Source organism: Muntiacus reevesi, chromosome 17 (assembly GCF_963930625.1).
Source record: "Muntiacus reevesi chromosome 17, mMunRee1.1, whole genome shotgun sequence".
Classification (NCBI taxonomy): domain Eukaryota; kingdom Metazoa; phylum Chordata; class Mammalia; order Artiodactyla; family Cervidae; genus Muntiacus; species Muntiacus reevesi.
This window is the reverse complement of record NC_089265.1, coordinates 56,900,491-56,916,397: the sequence shown is the minus strand read 5'-3', so window position 1 is coordinate 56,916,397 and position 15,907 is coordinate 56,900,491. Positions and strand designations below refer to the sequence as shown.

Genomic DNA, 15,907 nt, shown 5'->3' with positions numbered 1-15,907 from the left:
ATCAAACCCATATCCTCTCCAGTAGCAGGTGAATTCTTATCCACTGTGCTACCGGGGAATTCCTCAGACAGGTTTTCTGGATAAATGAATGAATGAATGGACCAGTGAGCTTTTCTTCGGCCCCCACTAAGCACTGTGCCCCCTTTGTAGGAAGACGTGAATGAATGGGACAGTGTTCCTGCCCTGGAAGGGTTCAGTCTTGTGTCTTCTGCGGACAGCCATCCTGGGCAGCCTGACAAGCGCTATAACGTGGAGCAGGCACAGGGGTTCTGCGAGGACTAACGGGTGGGCAGGGCAAGGATCTGAGGAGGTTTTCCACAGGAGGTGACGTTGGTGGAGTTTGCCCAGAGCTGCCAAGGCAGAGCAGCGACATGTGCTGAGGTTTGGAGGCACGGTGGGGGGAAGCAAGGGGCTGGAGTTGGAGTGGGGGCTGGGCGCGCCACTACTTTAGCAGGAATGGAGGGCAGCGAGGAGTCTGGACTTGATCCCGAGGTGGTGGGAATGGGGGGTGCAGGGTCTGTCGGCAGAGGGGCTGGGATGCTGGAGGAGGTGGGGCCAGACAGGGAGGCAGTTGAGGGGTGGGTGGTGACTGGTGTCCACACTGGGGCCCGAGCTGGCTGTGGACGTGGAGGGGCTGTGACTCGGTGACACCTCCCCCAATGCCCACGCAGGGGTACTGGTGGGAGAGGGTGGGCTGTGGGTGCCAGGATGCCCAGGACGGGCCTTCCCGCCCAGGGGTGCCCTCATTATGCCACTCACGACGGTGGAAAGACGTGTGCAGCTGCTGAGACGTGGGCTGCCTCCTGCTGGTGTGCAGAGCGCAGGCAAACCACATGAGATCCCATCTTGCGCATAATGTGCATCCGAGGACAAAATTAGATTGAGGAGTAAATGGAGCCGAAAATTTCTAAAGCATTTCCCATCAAGAAGCTGTTTGATTGCGTGTTTTAATTCTCTGAGTCCTCTTGCCCAGTGAGGTTCATTTTGGTGGGGATGGCTGGAGCAGAAGGAGCTTCTGATGGGAGGGGGAGCCTGGGGACCTGGGGCCAGGGCAGGAGGGAGGGAGGAGGCCTTTGACCACGTGCTGGTCCTGAGTCCAGGCTCCCCAGTGACCTGGTTGAGACTTCAAACAGCTCTGTGAAATGGGTGTTATATCCGTTTTGTAGACAAGGAACCTGAGTGGCGGAAATTAGGGAACCTGCTGAGACGACATGAAGAGTGCTGGGTTGGCAGGGGTGGTGTGCACCGACCCACGGGGCTTTAAAACTCAAGCGGGTGCCACGTTGGGTTGCATGTTTGAATGTTTCCGTTTTTTCACCAGAAAGCTAGACTTTTCCTCCTTCTCATTCTCGTTTCCTCCATCCCTCGTTCCTCCATTCTCAAAGCCTAGGAATCCTGGCGGACAGGGCAAAGGGTAATATCCCCATTCTGCAGATTTGGAAAGTGAGGCTCACGGAGGTGCAATCATTTGCTGGTAGCGCAGAGAGAAGCCAGTGGCAAATTCTGGGAAGTCTGATTCTTATGTGTGTTCCCTTACCTGGTCCTGTCTGGCTCAATAAATACAAAGATATGACAGAAATCACACACACACACGCACGTGCACGCTTGCATGGCCAGTTTAGATCCAGATGGACTTGTTTACCAGTGCGCACCCCTGTTTGGATCACGGAGCTGAGGGGTTATAGGGCCCAGGCCTGAGTGTGCATGGAACTCTGGGCCTCACCCTCAAAGGGACTTTTTCATTTACCTGCCATTAGAGTGATTTTCCAACAATTGTTAAGTTTTGGTTTTAGTTTGTGTCAAGAAAGTTTTTGCTCAGATAAGATCTTCCTGGGAAGCGTTTATGTAAATAGAGTCGAGGTTCAGTGGTTGAGGGGGCCCCCAGTGCCCCAGGGAGCCCCAGGGAACGTGGCCGGGACCCCGACCTGGTCGACCTTTCGTGTCCTTTGGATGCAGATGCTCCCCAAAGTTCCAAAGTGGCCCCTGAGACTGTGTGAAGGCTACTCATGGAATTCGTGTGTTCTCTCCCCAGCCTGGCTCTTAATCCCACCTCTGGGACCCTGGCTCTCCCTCCTCACACCTCAGCTGCCCCCCCACCTTACCCCAACTTCTGCCAGGTCCTGAGGAAACGCATGCCACTCTCAAGCGCGCTGCCCCTCGAGGCTCATTCATGGTGATGGGACCCACTGGTCCTGCCCACGCTATCCTGGCTCAGCCTGAGCCCTGCTCCCCGAGTCCCTGGAGGAGCCCTGCCCACTGAGGCTCAGTTCCACTGCTGCTGCCTCCAGGAGCCTTCACTGCGACCGCAGGAACTGAATCTCGGGTCTGCTGTTTGCTGTTTGGTGGGGCCTTGGGCAGGACTCTGAGCCTGTTTGCCCAGCTGTGGGCACTGAGATGGTGAATGACTGTCAAACTGAACCCAGGCTCCGCTGGCTCTTGGCATTTGTCCCCTCGTGATGCTCAAGCTCTGTAGGGCCCCTCCTGAATGGCAGTCTCCCTTCTGTGATCCTGATGGCCCAGGAGAGGGGCAGGGCATGGGCGATACCAGAACTGGCAGAGGCTTACAAATAAGAGTCGGAGCTACGCTGTGCTTCTCAGAGGCCCTGGCACCTGACTCGGCCTTTCTCTGGGAGGGGAGGGCCGGGGAGGGATGGGCTGGCATGTCAGCAGCCCGCGGCCCCAGCAGCGCGATTTAATGCATGTTCTCTGCAGCACATTAATTTGCCTTGCACCCTGGGAGGTGCCTCTGTGGGGTGGGCTTGGTTTTCCTCGGCAAGCAGCGCACCTGCTCAGCCTCCTCATGTGGGCCTCCTCCGCGGCGATTTCTAATCTCAGCCTCGCTGTGTGTTTTGGAGGAAAGAGTTGGAGGGAGGGGGCGTCATCTGGTTGGGCTCTGTTGCTTCTGGTCGTGGATCTCATGACATCCTCCAGGCTGTTACCTTCCAGACCAGAAGGGGATGGACCGAGGCACTGCTTTAGGGTTTGTGACTGGCCTCGATCCCTTCACAGTAGATCAGAAGCTATTGGAGGCTTTTCTGGCTGTAACACGCACCTATTGACTATTTCTTAAAATAAATGGACTGTCAGCCAGACATGGAAGGAGCCCAAGAACCCGGTAATACATCTTCCTCATTTCTCTACCGTTGTGTAAGCTCCTCCAGGTGGGTGACCTGGTAGGGAAGCTCTGGGCTCACAGATGAGACTGTCTAGACAGGGGAGGACTTGCCTGAAGTCCCTGAAAGGAGGTGGAAGGGCATTCTGACATCCAGCCCAGGGCCCTCCTGCTCGGTCCTCTAGCCCTGACCTCACCCTTTAGCTGGGTGACTATGTCCCTTGACTATATTTCAAACCCATCCTAGACATGGTACTTGGTGGTTAAGAGCACAGGTTGCCTGGTTTCTCATCCTGCCCCCACAGCCTCTTCCTGAACCATTTTCTGCCTGTGCAACCTCGGGCCAGATCCTTAGCCTCTCTCAGCTTCAGGGGCCCCCTCTAAACATTGGAGGGAACAGCAGTCACAGCCGGGAACACGTGCAGGGGCTGGGCACCTTTCTAAGGGCCTCACCGACACTCACTCTTCAGTTCTTCAAACAGGCTTAGGAGGTGGTGCTACCATTAGCCCCATTTTACAGATGAGCAAACTCACGTGGAATCTTGCCCAAGGTTACAGAAGAACTAGTAAGGAGCAGAGCTGGGATTCGAATCCAGTAGTCTGCTCCCAGAGCCGGTGCACTTAACCTCTAGCTTCATCCGCTCGATGTCAACAACAGCAATAATAATAATTTCTACAATGTAGGATTATTTTGACGATTAAATGAGACAAGGCATAAAACACGTGGAAGAGCGCCTGGCAAATAGAGCTCAGCAGAGCTCCAGCCTTCGTACGTGACTTTACCCACTCGGCGAGTACACCCAGTGTTGTCCATAACTACCACGCCACACTGCGCCCTTTCACAAAGATGTAGTGTCACCTGGTCTGCAAGGTCACCTCAAGGGAACTCTATGCTTTCTGTGTGTTCCTTAACCCATTCCACTTTCTGTTTAGGAATCATATAGTTGATGTGTAAACCAATTCTTGAGAAGGAAGACATTCCCAACCATTATACAGGGGAAGGATCTTCTGCCTTAGCAGCCTGGAGATGGGGAGACGATGAGAATACTGTCAAACGTGATGAGAATACTGTCAGCCTTGAGTTGGGGCGAGATTGGGAAACTTCCAAGTTTCAGTCCAGCCATGGGACCCCATGGTTCTGGCACACTGGGAGGCAAGATTACATTTTCAGTCTTCTCCAGCCAGCTTGGGTGGGTGCGTACCATAGTCGGGAGTGGAAGTATGGCGGGTTTCCCTCAGCAATCCAGGGTCCTAGCGGTCTTCTCCGTTTCCATGCACCAGACCAGTGTTCTCCAAGGACCCATCCTGGACTGAGATGGACAACTGGGCTTTTCTCCATCTGCTGCCTATGATTATATAGGCCCCAAGCCGACTTTCAAAGCACTGGTTTGTCATATGGGCTTCTCAGACAAGAGGTGCAGATAATCATGCTGGAGAGACAGAAGTTCACCTTCCTTCAGCAACAGCACCCAGGCTTGTCTCTGCTGAACCTGCATCGCTGAGCCTCTCCGGCTGCAGCGGCAAAGCCTCTGGAGGTCTGTGAGCAGGCAGCTTGCCCTCCACCAGGCACCCCAGGCTGTTGAAGTCTGGGCATCTTATGTCAGATTATATTGTTTTCCTGTCTCCATCCTTGCTGCTCACCTGTCACCTGTCACTTCTCCTAACATCAGTTTGCCTGGCTCCGGAAGTCTCTCTCCCCCTTCTTTTTTTGCTGTTTTCAATCTGCTGGCGGCTGGGAAGCCAAACCACTGAGCTCATTGGAACTGTGTGCCAGTGAGGACCTGGCCTGCCAGAGCTGGTGCCCGGGGGCTCTAGGGACAGGCTTTGGGCCCACTTTTGGCAACTGACAGCCAGGTTGTCAGGGCTGAGGGTGCCTCATGGCGGGTTTTGGGTGGGCGGGACATCACTGCATTTCCTTTCTGCGCAAGGCTGATTGCTGGCTTGGGGCAGGGCTGGTGTGATCATAAGCTGTGGATGTGTGACTCGGCCAAGGTGCTCCTGGCATCACGATGCTGTCTTTGAAAGCAGAGAGTGCCCACCGTGACAGCTCTGGCCCAGGAGCTGCTGAGGTGGGAGCAGGGGTGGGGTGGGTAGTTATGCATTTCGTGCATCTTAGATTCATTATTACCTCCCGTTCAAGGCTGTCAGCGGGCCCCTTGGGGCACAGACAGTATCTGGTTCTTAAGAAAACGTTAATTTTAAATCAAAAAGTTAATTTTGAACAAAAAGTAATACATGCACGTGGTTAAATATTCAAACCATACAGAAAAATATAAAATGAAAAATAGTTCTCCTTTCCCCAGCCTCAGCCCTCCCATCCATAATCCTCACCCCAAAGTTAACCATGTCTTGTGTATGCCTTCAGTAACATTTTTATGTGTCTGTCAGCAGATAGATTTATCTATTTTTTACTAAGCGTAAGTAAGTGTTAGTCGCTCAGTCGTGCCCGACTCTTTGCGACCCCATGGACTGCAGCCCACCAGGTTCCTCTGTCCATGGAATTTTCCAGGCAAGGATACTGGAGTGGGCAACCATTCCCTTCTCCAGGGGATCTTCCCGACCCAGGGATCGAACCCGGGTCTCCTGCACTGCAGGCAGATTCTTTACTGACTGAGCTGCAAGGGGAGCCCTTGAATCGTCTCTGTCCCTCCCTTCCCATTAAGTGTGAATCTTGGTGTACTTTTCTGTGTATTTCCATAGGTAAAGTCCTAGAAGTAGAGTTGCAGGTCAAAAAGGATTTGTGTTTTACATTTTGCAGTTCATCTACTGAAGCAGAATAGTGCAGGGACAGGGGTGGTAAAGGCATAGACTGGCGTTACACGGCCTCGGTTTGCCTCCGAACACCACCATCTTATGTGCAAACTGGGGGTTATCAAGGTTTGTACCTCCCCGAGTGGCTGTGACACTTAAATGGAATAATGCATACAAACACTTTGAATGGTGCCTGGCACTTAGTAAGAGCTGAATAAGCAATCACTCTTATTGTTGTGGGTATTAGTATCATTATTGTCATCCCCGGGTCCTCTGGTAGCAGAACTCAGTAGGGATCAGATAATATGTGAATGAATGAGTGAACAGATGAGTGAGTGAAGACCTGAGCTTGCCCACAGTGGCCCTGGCCATGCTCCTGTTGTAAATAATGGCTTCCATCTGTCCCTGGAGCAGGCCTGTCCTGGCAGGGATGCCCAGAGCCATGAGCATGGCAGAGCTGCTCTGCAGCCTTGCTCAGTAGAACCTTGCCTTTCTAAGTTTATTACACTGGATCAACAGTTGCTAGTGGAGGAAGATCATGTCATAAATGTACATGGAAATATTGACTGGGCCCCAGTGTCTGCTCTAAAAATGCCAGGCAGATGAAACTCAAACATTCCCTTGCAATTAAAACGCAGTCCTTGGAGTCCGGAAGTTCCTAGTGATTCCAAGGCAGTAGACAGAGGCTGTTGGAATGAAAGAAGCAGGGAGGGTTGAAGCTGTGAAGTAAACAGAGCCCTGATGAATGAATTCTCAGAGTTGTCTTCCTGCTCACAAATCCAAATTAGATCTTTAGCCCCGGCAATGAGAGGACGGTCAGTCAGAAATCGTTGAAAGTGGGGCTTCAGTAATTTGGGGAAAAGAAATTGAGGGTTATTATTTCTCAGTAAATAGCTCCACCTAAACGAATGGCTAATAAACCTGTCGTTAGGAGATGGCCAGGTCCGCCTGAATGACCGGACGGGCCCATCTGCAATTAGCCTGTCCATTCTGCAGACACATGCTGTGTGCTGCCTCCTGGCAGATCTCCCCCTCTAGGTTAAATGTCCCCTGTCTGCACTGCCGGCTCACACATCCTTAGGCTGCGGCAGGTCCAAACAAAAGGAGACTCAGGAGCAGGGAGCAACCCCCATTCAGACTGCCACTCGTTTCAAACCCCAGCTGGAAGGACGGTGCCCGGGGTGTGCGCACACCTATGGGCACCCACCAGGGGTTGTGCGGCAGGGCTCATCCCCTTCCCGGGTCCCGGCTGTTGCCGTGCTCCTCTCTCCCTCCCCGAAGGTACCAATTGTTTCCTCTCACCTGCTTTGGTGTCGCTTCAAAACCTGCAATTCGTCTCACTCAGGGTTGGTTGGCTTTTTCCTGTAACGAGCGAGAAAGTGTAAATTTTTAAAGAATTAAGAACATAACTCATGCACAAATATAGAATGAGCACATGTGAAGATTTTATTCAACTCGTAAATTAATGAGTGAACCTATAAAAAGATAAAAGTGCTTCCAAGAACATTTGAGGAACAGGGTTTATATCGTCCGTGTAGAAAGGCATTTTTTAAAAACGTTGGAGTAAAATTGCTAGATGAGATACAGAGTTGGTTAATGTCCTACGGGGCAATAAACCCAGACCTTTGGAGTTGTCTTTTCTACCTGAGAGAAATCTACACATTCACGTGTAACTTCCCCATTTCTGGGCTCTAATCAAGTAGTAAAGACTCATCAAACACAGGTACATTTTCTTAGAGGTGTGATCCCTGGGTATGACAGTTAACAGTGCCGCATGATGTGAAAAGGCTATGATTCCCACCTTTATGACCTTTTCTTTTAAAGTTTTAATAATGTTTCTTAACATGCAAAAGTGTTTCTCATGGTTCTATGACTCTGAGGAAGAGCTTTCTGAGAAAATGTCATAGAAGTGGAAGTGTCTGCAGTTCTGGTTAAATTATTGAACCAAGACAGAGTCGGAAGTGTTAGCTTCTGGGTTCGGCCCTCGCGGAGCTTCTGTCTGACTCCAGGTTGTCCTTCAGTGTGAGCCGAAGGGGTCGGGGGCTGGATGCCAGGGCTTTGGAAGAAAGGGCCACAGAGGGTGTGGCAGGATCAGGGCAGGGGACAGATGAGGTCACTGGAAAACAGAGCGAAGGGAAGAACAGTCTGACCTGGGGCAGGCCGGGCCAGGGAGGAGAGGGCCGCAGGCAACGGAGAGTCGGGAGGGGCTCGGGGACTGACTGGGCTCGAGGGAGGAGGGGTGTCTGGGAAGCCAGCGTGGCTGGGAGGCTGGCAGGAGGTTCAGATGGCTTCAGGGGGCTGATGTGGTCATGCCGCAGGTCTCAGGAGTCACCTCCTGCAGGTTTCCCTCCATCCCCTGGCCCATTCTGCCCTGCCCGGGGGCTACCGCTCTGGTAGTTACCTGGACACCCAGGCTGGGCTCTGGTCCTTAAAAGGCCTGGCAGGTGATGAAACTGGTGGAGTGGTGGTATGGGATGGTTCAGATAGGACTCGAGAGCTTCGAGAACGAGGAAGGTTGAAAATTGGCCATGCGGGCTAAACGTGGTCTTCAGATAACATTTTCTTTGGCCCTCAGTGTATATTTTACAAACTGGAGTTGAGTCAACATTCACATAGGCAGGAGGTTCCCAAATGAGATGAATCCAGAGTTCCAACTTCTGAAAACTAGCCACCACTGAGTGGAAGCTCTTCTCCAAGCCAGACGCCGGGTCGCCCGTGGGAACATTGGATGAGGGGGCCTTGGCGACAACGTGCAGGTTGACAGCCCTCGTCTCCTGCCATAAGTTCCTGAAGACAGGGAAACCAGACTGGTGCTTACCTTCCTTTCACTAGGATTTAATCCAGGGGCTCCAGGGTGCTTGATACTGCGGGCAGGAGCGCTGAGGCGAGGTGGGCATCTCTATAGCAGCTGGTGCCAGCCTCCACTTCCATCAACATAGTGCTAAAATGAGGCCTCCAAGCTGTAGAATGTTAAAACAGAAAAACCCCAGAGGCTATCTGTTCCCACGGCTTACGTGTTCTGGTAGGAAAACGATGGCCCAGAGAGGTGGGCGAACTTACCGAAGGTCACACGGCAAGTCACCATTGCCTCTGCCCGGGGTGTCCCGACTTTCTAAGCAATAACAGTCCCTGGTGGATATGATCGCCAGTTTGCAAAGGACTTGGCGTCCCCTGGCCAGCTCTGCCATGTTCCTTAGAGCTTGGGCTTTGTGGTGGAAAGTTCCCGCCTCTGGGGAGAACCTCCCACGCAGGGCTGTCTAGGCAGCCGGGCCTTCTCTGGCCGTGGAGCCATCACCAGCCTCTCGCTCCATTTCATTCACAGTAGCTCATGGCTTCTCAGTGGCCCGCTCTCTTCTTTTCCTTGCTCACACTCACATCCGGGCAGATAGAGGGGGCGCTTGACTGGGGCCCTGTGGTGTTCGAAGTGAAGAGTTTGCGTGCTGTCAGGGTAATGAGTTCTGTGAGGGTTTGAAGTGAGGGGCTGGGAGGATCTCCACGTCATGTGTCTGGGAGTGACAACCCCCAGCGGTTAATTACTGCCACACGATGAGAATGGGGCTGGTAGCAAAATGAGACACGTTCATTATGAGCTAAATTTGAAGTTAATTGGATTCACATCTCCCCCCATTAGTGTACGTAGAGAGAGCCTACGTAGAAATGGGCTGTATATGAAAAAGAAGAAGTTGCATCCAAGCAAAAAACAGATAAATGAGGCCTGGTTTTCTTGTGGCTTTCCACGGTGAAGGGCTTTCTGAGACGTTGGTAGATGGGAACCAAAGTTCCTTTCAGATGGTAGGACCAATGTCTTTTGACTAATTTTCGCCTTGGCGGGTATTTTCTAAGCACCTACTATGTGCCCTGCCAGGGAGGGGAGGGAGGGTGGGAGCAGCTCTTGCAATCTGGGAACCCCCAGTTTAGGGATGGGGAAAGAGCAAGTGCCCCGTGTATTGGGGGAGTGTGAGGGATCTGGTGCCAGAATGCTTGGGTTTGGCCATGCCTCTGTCACGAGCTGGGAGACCCCAGGCCTCTCTCACGAGCTGGGAGACCCCGGGCAGGTGCCTAACCTCTTGTGTTTTAGTTCCACATCTGTAAAATGGGGATAATATTATTTGACCTATAGAGTGTTGGAGGATTAAATGAGTTAGTATCTATAAAACACAGTGAACAGTGTTCAGAACCCTGCCTAGTGTTAGAACAGGCCCTAAAATACAGTAAGTGCTGCAAAAATGTTAGCGATCATGATCATCGGCTGTATGACCTTGGGCACATGCATCAGCTGCTTGGAGCCTTCATCTCTTCATCTGTAGAATGGGGATGATAACAGCACCCAGTGAAATACCGGCCCAGAGCCTGGCTCATAGGAACCTCGAAGGAAGCTGTTGTTCTGTTGGTTGACCAGTCACCCAACAAGTAACAGTTTTATGTTCCTGAGTTTTGCCCATTTTTCTATGAGATTTTTGGTCTCTTCTCGTTGACTCTTATGAGTTTTTGATATATAGGGATAGTAGCCATTTATTTATGGTTTATGCTGCAAATAATTTCCTCCAGTCCACCATTTATCATTTGACTTTGCTTATATTTTTTCTGGGCTTCCCTGGTGGCTCAGTGGTAAAGGTTCTGCCTGCAATGCAGGTAGCTGGGAGAGACATGGGTTCAATCCCTGGGTTGGGAAGATCCCCTGGAGGAGGGCATGGCAACCCACTCCAGTATTCTCGCCTGGGAAATTCCATGGACATCGGAGCCTGGTGGGCCACGCCCATTGGGTCGCAGAGAGCTGGACATGACTGAAGCAACTTGGCACCCACATATTGTTTTTTACCAGGCAGTAGGTTTTTGGTCTATTTTATTAAGTGATTCAATTTATTAATCTTTTCTTTTGCTATATATTTTTTCCATAAAGACAAATTTATTTGGTTTAAGAAGCAGTTTAATATTAGGTCCTTCCTACATTTTTGGTGTCAAATGACTTTTTCTTTTTGAAGATGATGGTGATGATAGATGGCAATAATAAACCATAACAGTACTATTAAGATATAATTCACATACCATAAAATTCACCCATGTAAAGTATATAATTCAATGGTTTTTAGGATACTCACAAAGTCATGCAACCATCACCATGACCAATTTTAGAACATTGCATCATCCCCCCAGAAAGACCTCATATCCATTAGCAGTTACTCTCTTTCCCCCTATTCCCCACTCCTAGCCTAAGGCAACCACTAATCTACTTTTTCTCTTTATGGATTTACCTATTCTGTACATTTTATATTAATAGAATCATACATATGTAGTCTTTATTGATGGGCTTCTTTCAAGTTCATCCATGTTGTATCAGTACTTCTTTCCTTTTTATTGCTAAGGATTATGTTGTATGAATATATACCGTTTTCGGTATCCATTCATCAGTTGATGGATATTTGAATTGTTTATATTCTTTTGGCTGTTAGGAATAATGTTGCTTGAAGCATACATGTACAAATTTTGAGTGGACATATGTTTTCATTTCTCTTGGGAGACACTGTAATGCTATGCTTAACTTTTTGAGGAACTTCTAGACTTTCCTAAAGTGGCTGCACCATTTTATGTTCCCACCAACAGTGTATAAAGGTTCCAACCTTCCACATCTTTTCTAACACTGTCATAACCCATCTTTTTTATTATAGACATCCTAGTGGGTGTGATGTGGTATTTCATTGTGATTTTGATTTGCATTTCCCTGATAGGGAATTGGCCATTTTTGTATATCTTTTTTAGACAAATGTGTTTTCAGGTCCTTTGCCCATTTTTACACTGGGCTGTTTGTCTTTTTATTATTGAGCCATAAGTGTTCTTTAATTTTAGCCAATGCCTTTCCACAGCTTTTGATATTATCATATCAAAATACATTCATTTGAATATATTAATGAGAATTTTTGACATATTAATGTGAATTCCCAACCAATGTTTTAATATTGAAGCAACCTCGCATACCTGGAATAAAGCTTACTTGGTCATGGTGTACTATTCTATCTCTATGTTGCTTCATCAATGAGATAGTAGATTTTTTTTGCCTGCATATTAATAAATTGTGAGACCAGTCATTAGTTTTCATTTTTGAGTGACTTCGTTAAATTTTTATATCAGGATTTTGCCACATTGGCAAAATGAACATTTTTGTAGCTTTATGTATCCTGGATCAGCTTAATAATAGAAGTGTGTGTTCCTTGGAGTTTTAAAAGAACTTTCCAAAGACAAAAACAAATGCCCCCAAAACTACATAGACAAGGCACCTTATTTTTAAAAATAACTTGAAACAACCTTTTCTGATATGATTTGGCTGTTAATATTTTCTACCTCTTCTTGAGTTAATTTTGGTAATTCATGTTTTCCTAGAAAATTGTGCCTTTTGACGAGATTTCCACATTTGGTAGCGTAGAGCATCCGTGCATGTTTCTATGTTTTTTAAATGTCATCTTTCCCATATCTCTGGCTGTATCTTCTCATTCCTTATCTTGATGTTTGTGCCTTCTTTTTTGAGTCTTGTCCTTGGTTTGTCTATCTCATTGGTCTTTTCAAATAACAACTCTTGGTTGTATTTATTATTTATCATTGTGTGTTTTTATTACTGTGTCTGCTTTTCTGGTTCCTAATTCATTATTTTCTGCTTTTCTTTATCGATTCCTTCCTCCTCCTTTCCCTAGGTTCATTTTATTGCTTTTTTATCTAGCTTCTTGAGTTGAGTGCCTTGGCGAGGCACTGCATTTCCGCTTTGGGGATCAGGGTTTAAAGCGTATGTAACAGCGGCAGAAACTGATGAGGTTCAGATGTGACCGAAAGGACAACCCCTGTTGAAGAAAGAACCAAAGCCCCAGGAAACAGGAGAGCTGGATTCCAGTCCCAGCCTTGCCTGAAATGAGGAGAGTGTCGTGGGCAAATCCCTTCCCTTCTCAGGACCCTCTTATCCGTCTCGGGCAGATGGGTGGGGCATGGACCTCCTGGGGCTTGGCCCAGCAGGCAGCGTCCTATCAGGGTAACGCCTCCATTGTCCAGGAGGCAGATCTGGCCTTCCTCCTCCACTGTGGTCCTTGCTTTCATCCCAACACATACATTACAAAAGCTGTGTCGCTGGATTTCTCTCTGCATGATGGAGTGAGCCGGTGACAGCGTGGCCTAAATGCAGGGCTCAGCCTACGGTCCCAGCTGAGAACGGGGGGCAGAAGCCCAGCCAGGCACATGCGCAAGGCAGTAGAATAGAATGCCTAAACCCATGGGCTTTGCCGCTGGATTGCTTGGCTTCAAATCCTTGCTGTGCAACCTCGGACAAATTACTTGACCTTTCTGTCTCATTATCCTATAACCTGGGCAAAGTATCAGTACCTTACCTCCTGCGTTGTTGAGGGTTAGTGATTTGAAAGACTGAAAACAGAGCCTGGTGTTTACAGTTTCTGCATAAGCCTTTTGGTGTGTTGTCGCCAAGGGTGTGAGCCTGGGCCCGGGGCCAGGTGGGTGCTCTACCCAGCGCACCTTCCGGGAGGGAAGCCGACCCGTTAGAACAGCACCAGCCTGGGCTGCCTCTGCACGTCTCATGGTCTGGCAGCAGGGGCATCCCTTTCTCTTAGGGGCAACTGCCAATTCCTCCCCCCAGGGTGGGGTCTCGTCCTCAGGGCTCAACAGGCAACCACGAACAGTCCCATCTTCCGGGCTCTGGATTGTCGCTCTTGGGCGCGAGCACCTCAGTACACACGTGTGATCATCAGCATTTGGAGAGCTATAGGCCCGCTCCTTCCCTGAGCGCCGAACCTCGGGGCCCTTTCGGAGTTCTACTGCTTCGGGGTTTTCTTCCACTTGGCCTGGAACCCGGACCGTTCACTCACGCGTTTATTCACGGAGACCTCCTAGGTGCCGAGCCCTGAGGTGGAGGTGGGTTTCTGGGTGTTGAGTGAGGTGTCACCCCTGCCCTCGGGAGCTGGCAGCCTGCGATGAGTGGGACACATGCCCGCTGGACGTCTGCCCCCAACGGCCGAGGCCTTAACCTCCGTGTCCCAGAACAGTGTCTGGTGTCAGGAGGTGCTTCCTGCGCCATCACTGAATGAATGGCAAGCTCTTGGTCCAAAGAGGAAGAAGTCAGTAAGGACCGGATTTGGGTCTGAGGCAGGCAGAGCCCTTCCCACTGTGGGTGGCTGGGAGATGGCTGAGCTGCTCTTGGAAGATGGTGACCACTGGGCCATGTGCAGAAGTCCCAGCAGAAACCACGGTGTGTTGGCGGAGAAGTCCAAGCCCTACTTGGGGAGCAGAGAGCAAGGGGTGTGGTCGGAGCTCTGGTTTCCCAGGGATCCGACCGAGCCTTCCTGGTTTCCTGCTGGTGGAGCCCGGCTGGAGGGGTGGGTGAGTACGTGTGTGTGTGTGCACGTGCACACTGGTGTCAAGCATCCAGACGTGCCAAACGTGCCGATGTCGGGGGAGCTGCGGACAGGAGCAGCTGGCCGTGGGGATGCTCACCCTGTGATTTGTTGCTTTGACTCCTCAGGCCGCGACTTGGCGAGCACCACCCTCCCTGGGTACCCTCCGCACGTGCCCCCCGCTGGACAGGGCAGCTACTCGGCGCCGACGCTGACGGGGATGGTGCCTGGTGAGTCTGCGCTGTCTGCGTCTCTGCAGCAGGAGGCATTTGGGGTTCCTGGGGGGCATCCCTCCCTACACGGTCCCAGTGACCTCCCTGCTTGGGAGGAATGAACCTGAAAAACTCAGGCTGAGCTCTGCCTTCTTGGCCTCTTTGTCAACCAGCGGCAGCACCTGGGAGGGTATCAGAGATGGGGGGTCCTTGACTGTCCCTCAGACACCCCTCACTGGCCACGCAGGGACCCTGAATGCTGAGGGGCATGGGACCTGGCTGAAGGTCGGAGAGGGGCTGTGTGCGTGCTAAGTCGCTTCAGTCGGGTCGGACTCTTTGCGACTGCCTGGATGGTAGCCCGCCATGCTCCTCTGTCCATGGGCATTCTCCGGGCAAGAATATTGGAGTGGGTTGCCATGCGAGAGGAGCTGGGGCATCCCAAGCTGCCCGGCAAGTAGGCGGCGGAGCCACAGTAGAAGCCCTGGCCCAGCGTGAGCCACCCTGAGGCCTCGCAGGAGGGCCCCTGCTCTGGAGTCACCCCTCCTGGCGCAGAAGTGCCCTTGTGCCTGTGGACTGAGGCGTCTGCGGGCCAAGGGGCTGTGCCCACCTGGGGCCCGCACCCCTCCTTCCAGCCCACCCGGGAGCCTGCCCAAACAGCCCTAAGCCCCTTCCGGCTTCTCGCCAGCCCACATCACCGACATGCACACCCTGGGGCCCAGGTTGACTCTCAGTGGGCAGTGTGGACGAAGTGTGAACGTGAAGCCTGGGTGTCCACACCCGCGTTCGAGGCCGGTGAAGACGAGCAGGCTGGGCGTGGGGAAGGAAGCCGGGCGGATCAGGGCTCAGGTGGGCCTTCCCCATCCAGCCAAGGCCAGGCACAGGCTCTGAGGAGACCCAGAATTCTAAATTCTCTCCTGGCCTTCCAGGTTATTACGGAGATTATTTAACAAGGTAGGAGGACAGAGCATATTTCATTTAACGGTTTGTTAGCTTGATTTATGACTTTTAAATATGAGACATATGGGAAATGGCCTCTGTGTGTACTCTTGCCCTGGGCCTTGCCAACGCCGGGGAGGCCTGCCAGATCCATGCCTGCAAAGGCTTCGCCTTTTCTGCCTCCAGGAGGGGTCACGGCAGAGCCACTGTGCTCAGGGCAAGAGGGGGAGGCGGCGGGACACACACCCTCCTGCCTGCCTGTGTTACAGCCTGTGAGGTGGGCAGGGTCCCCAGGGTCAGAAGGAGGCTAGTGAGACTCAGAAGAGTTAGGGAGCTGCCCACAGCTGCAGAGCTTGGAGGTGGGAGGTCTTGAATCCAGGTCTTCTGCCCCCCAGTTCAGCACTCCTGGCCTCTGCCACCCTGTGCACCCTCCACCTGTCGATGCTTGCTTCGCAGTGATGGCAGAGGGGGAGGTGGCAGCCCCAGGTCCAGCCCTGAGGCCATGTGGGCAGCGA

At 51.3% G+C, this 15,907-nt stretch overlaps 1 protein-coding gene across 1 annotated transcript in view; it reads left to right on the top strand.

Annotated features, from left to right (window-relative positions):
* Nucleotides 1-15,907, top strand: part of PAX5 (paired box 5) — a 169,143-nt gene that overhangs the window by 119,480 nt on the left and 33,756 nt on the right. The window contains exon 8 of the mRNA XM_065908119.1: nucleotides 14,373-14,474. Coding sequence (XP_065764191.1) covers nucleotides 14,373-14,474 — 102 coding nt within the window. The remainder of the gene's footprint in view (nucleotides 1-14,372; nucleotides 14,475-15,907) is intronic.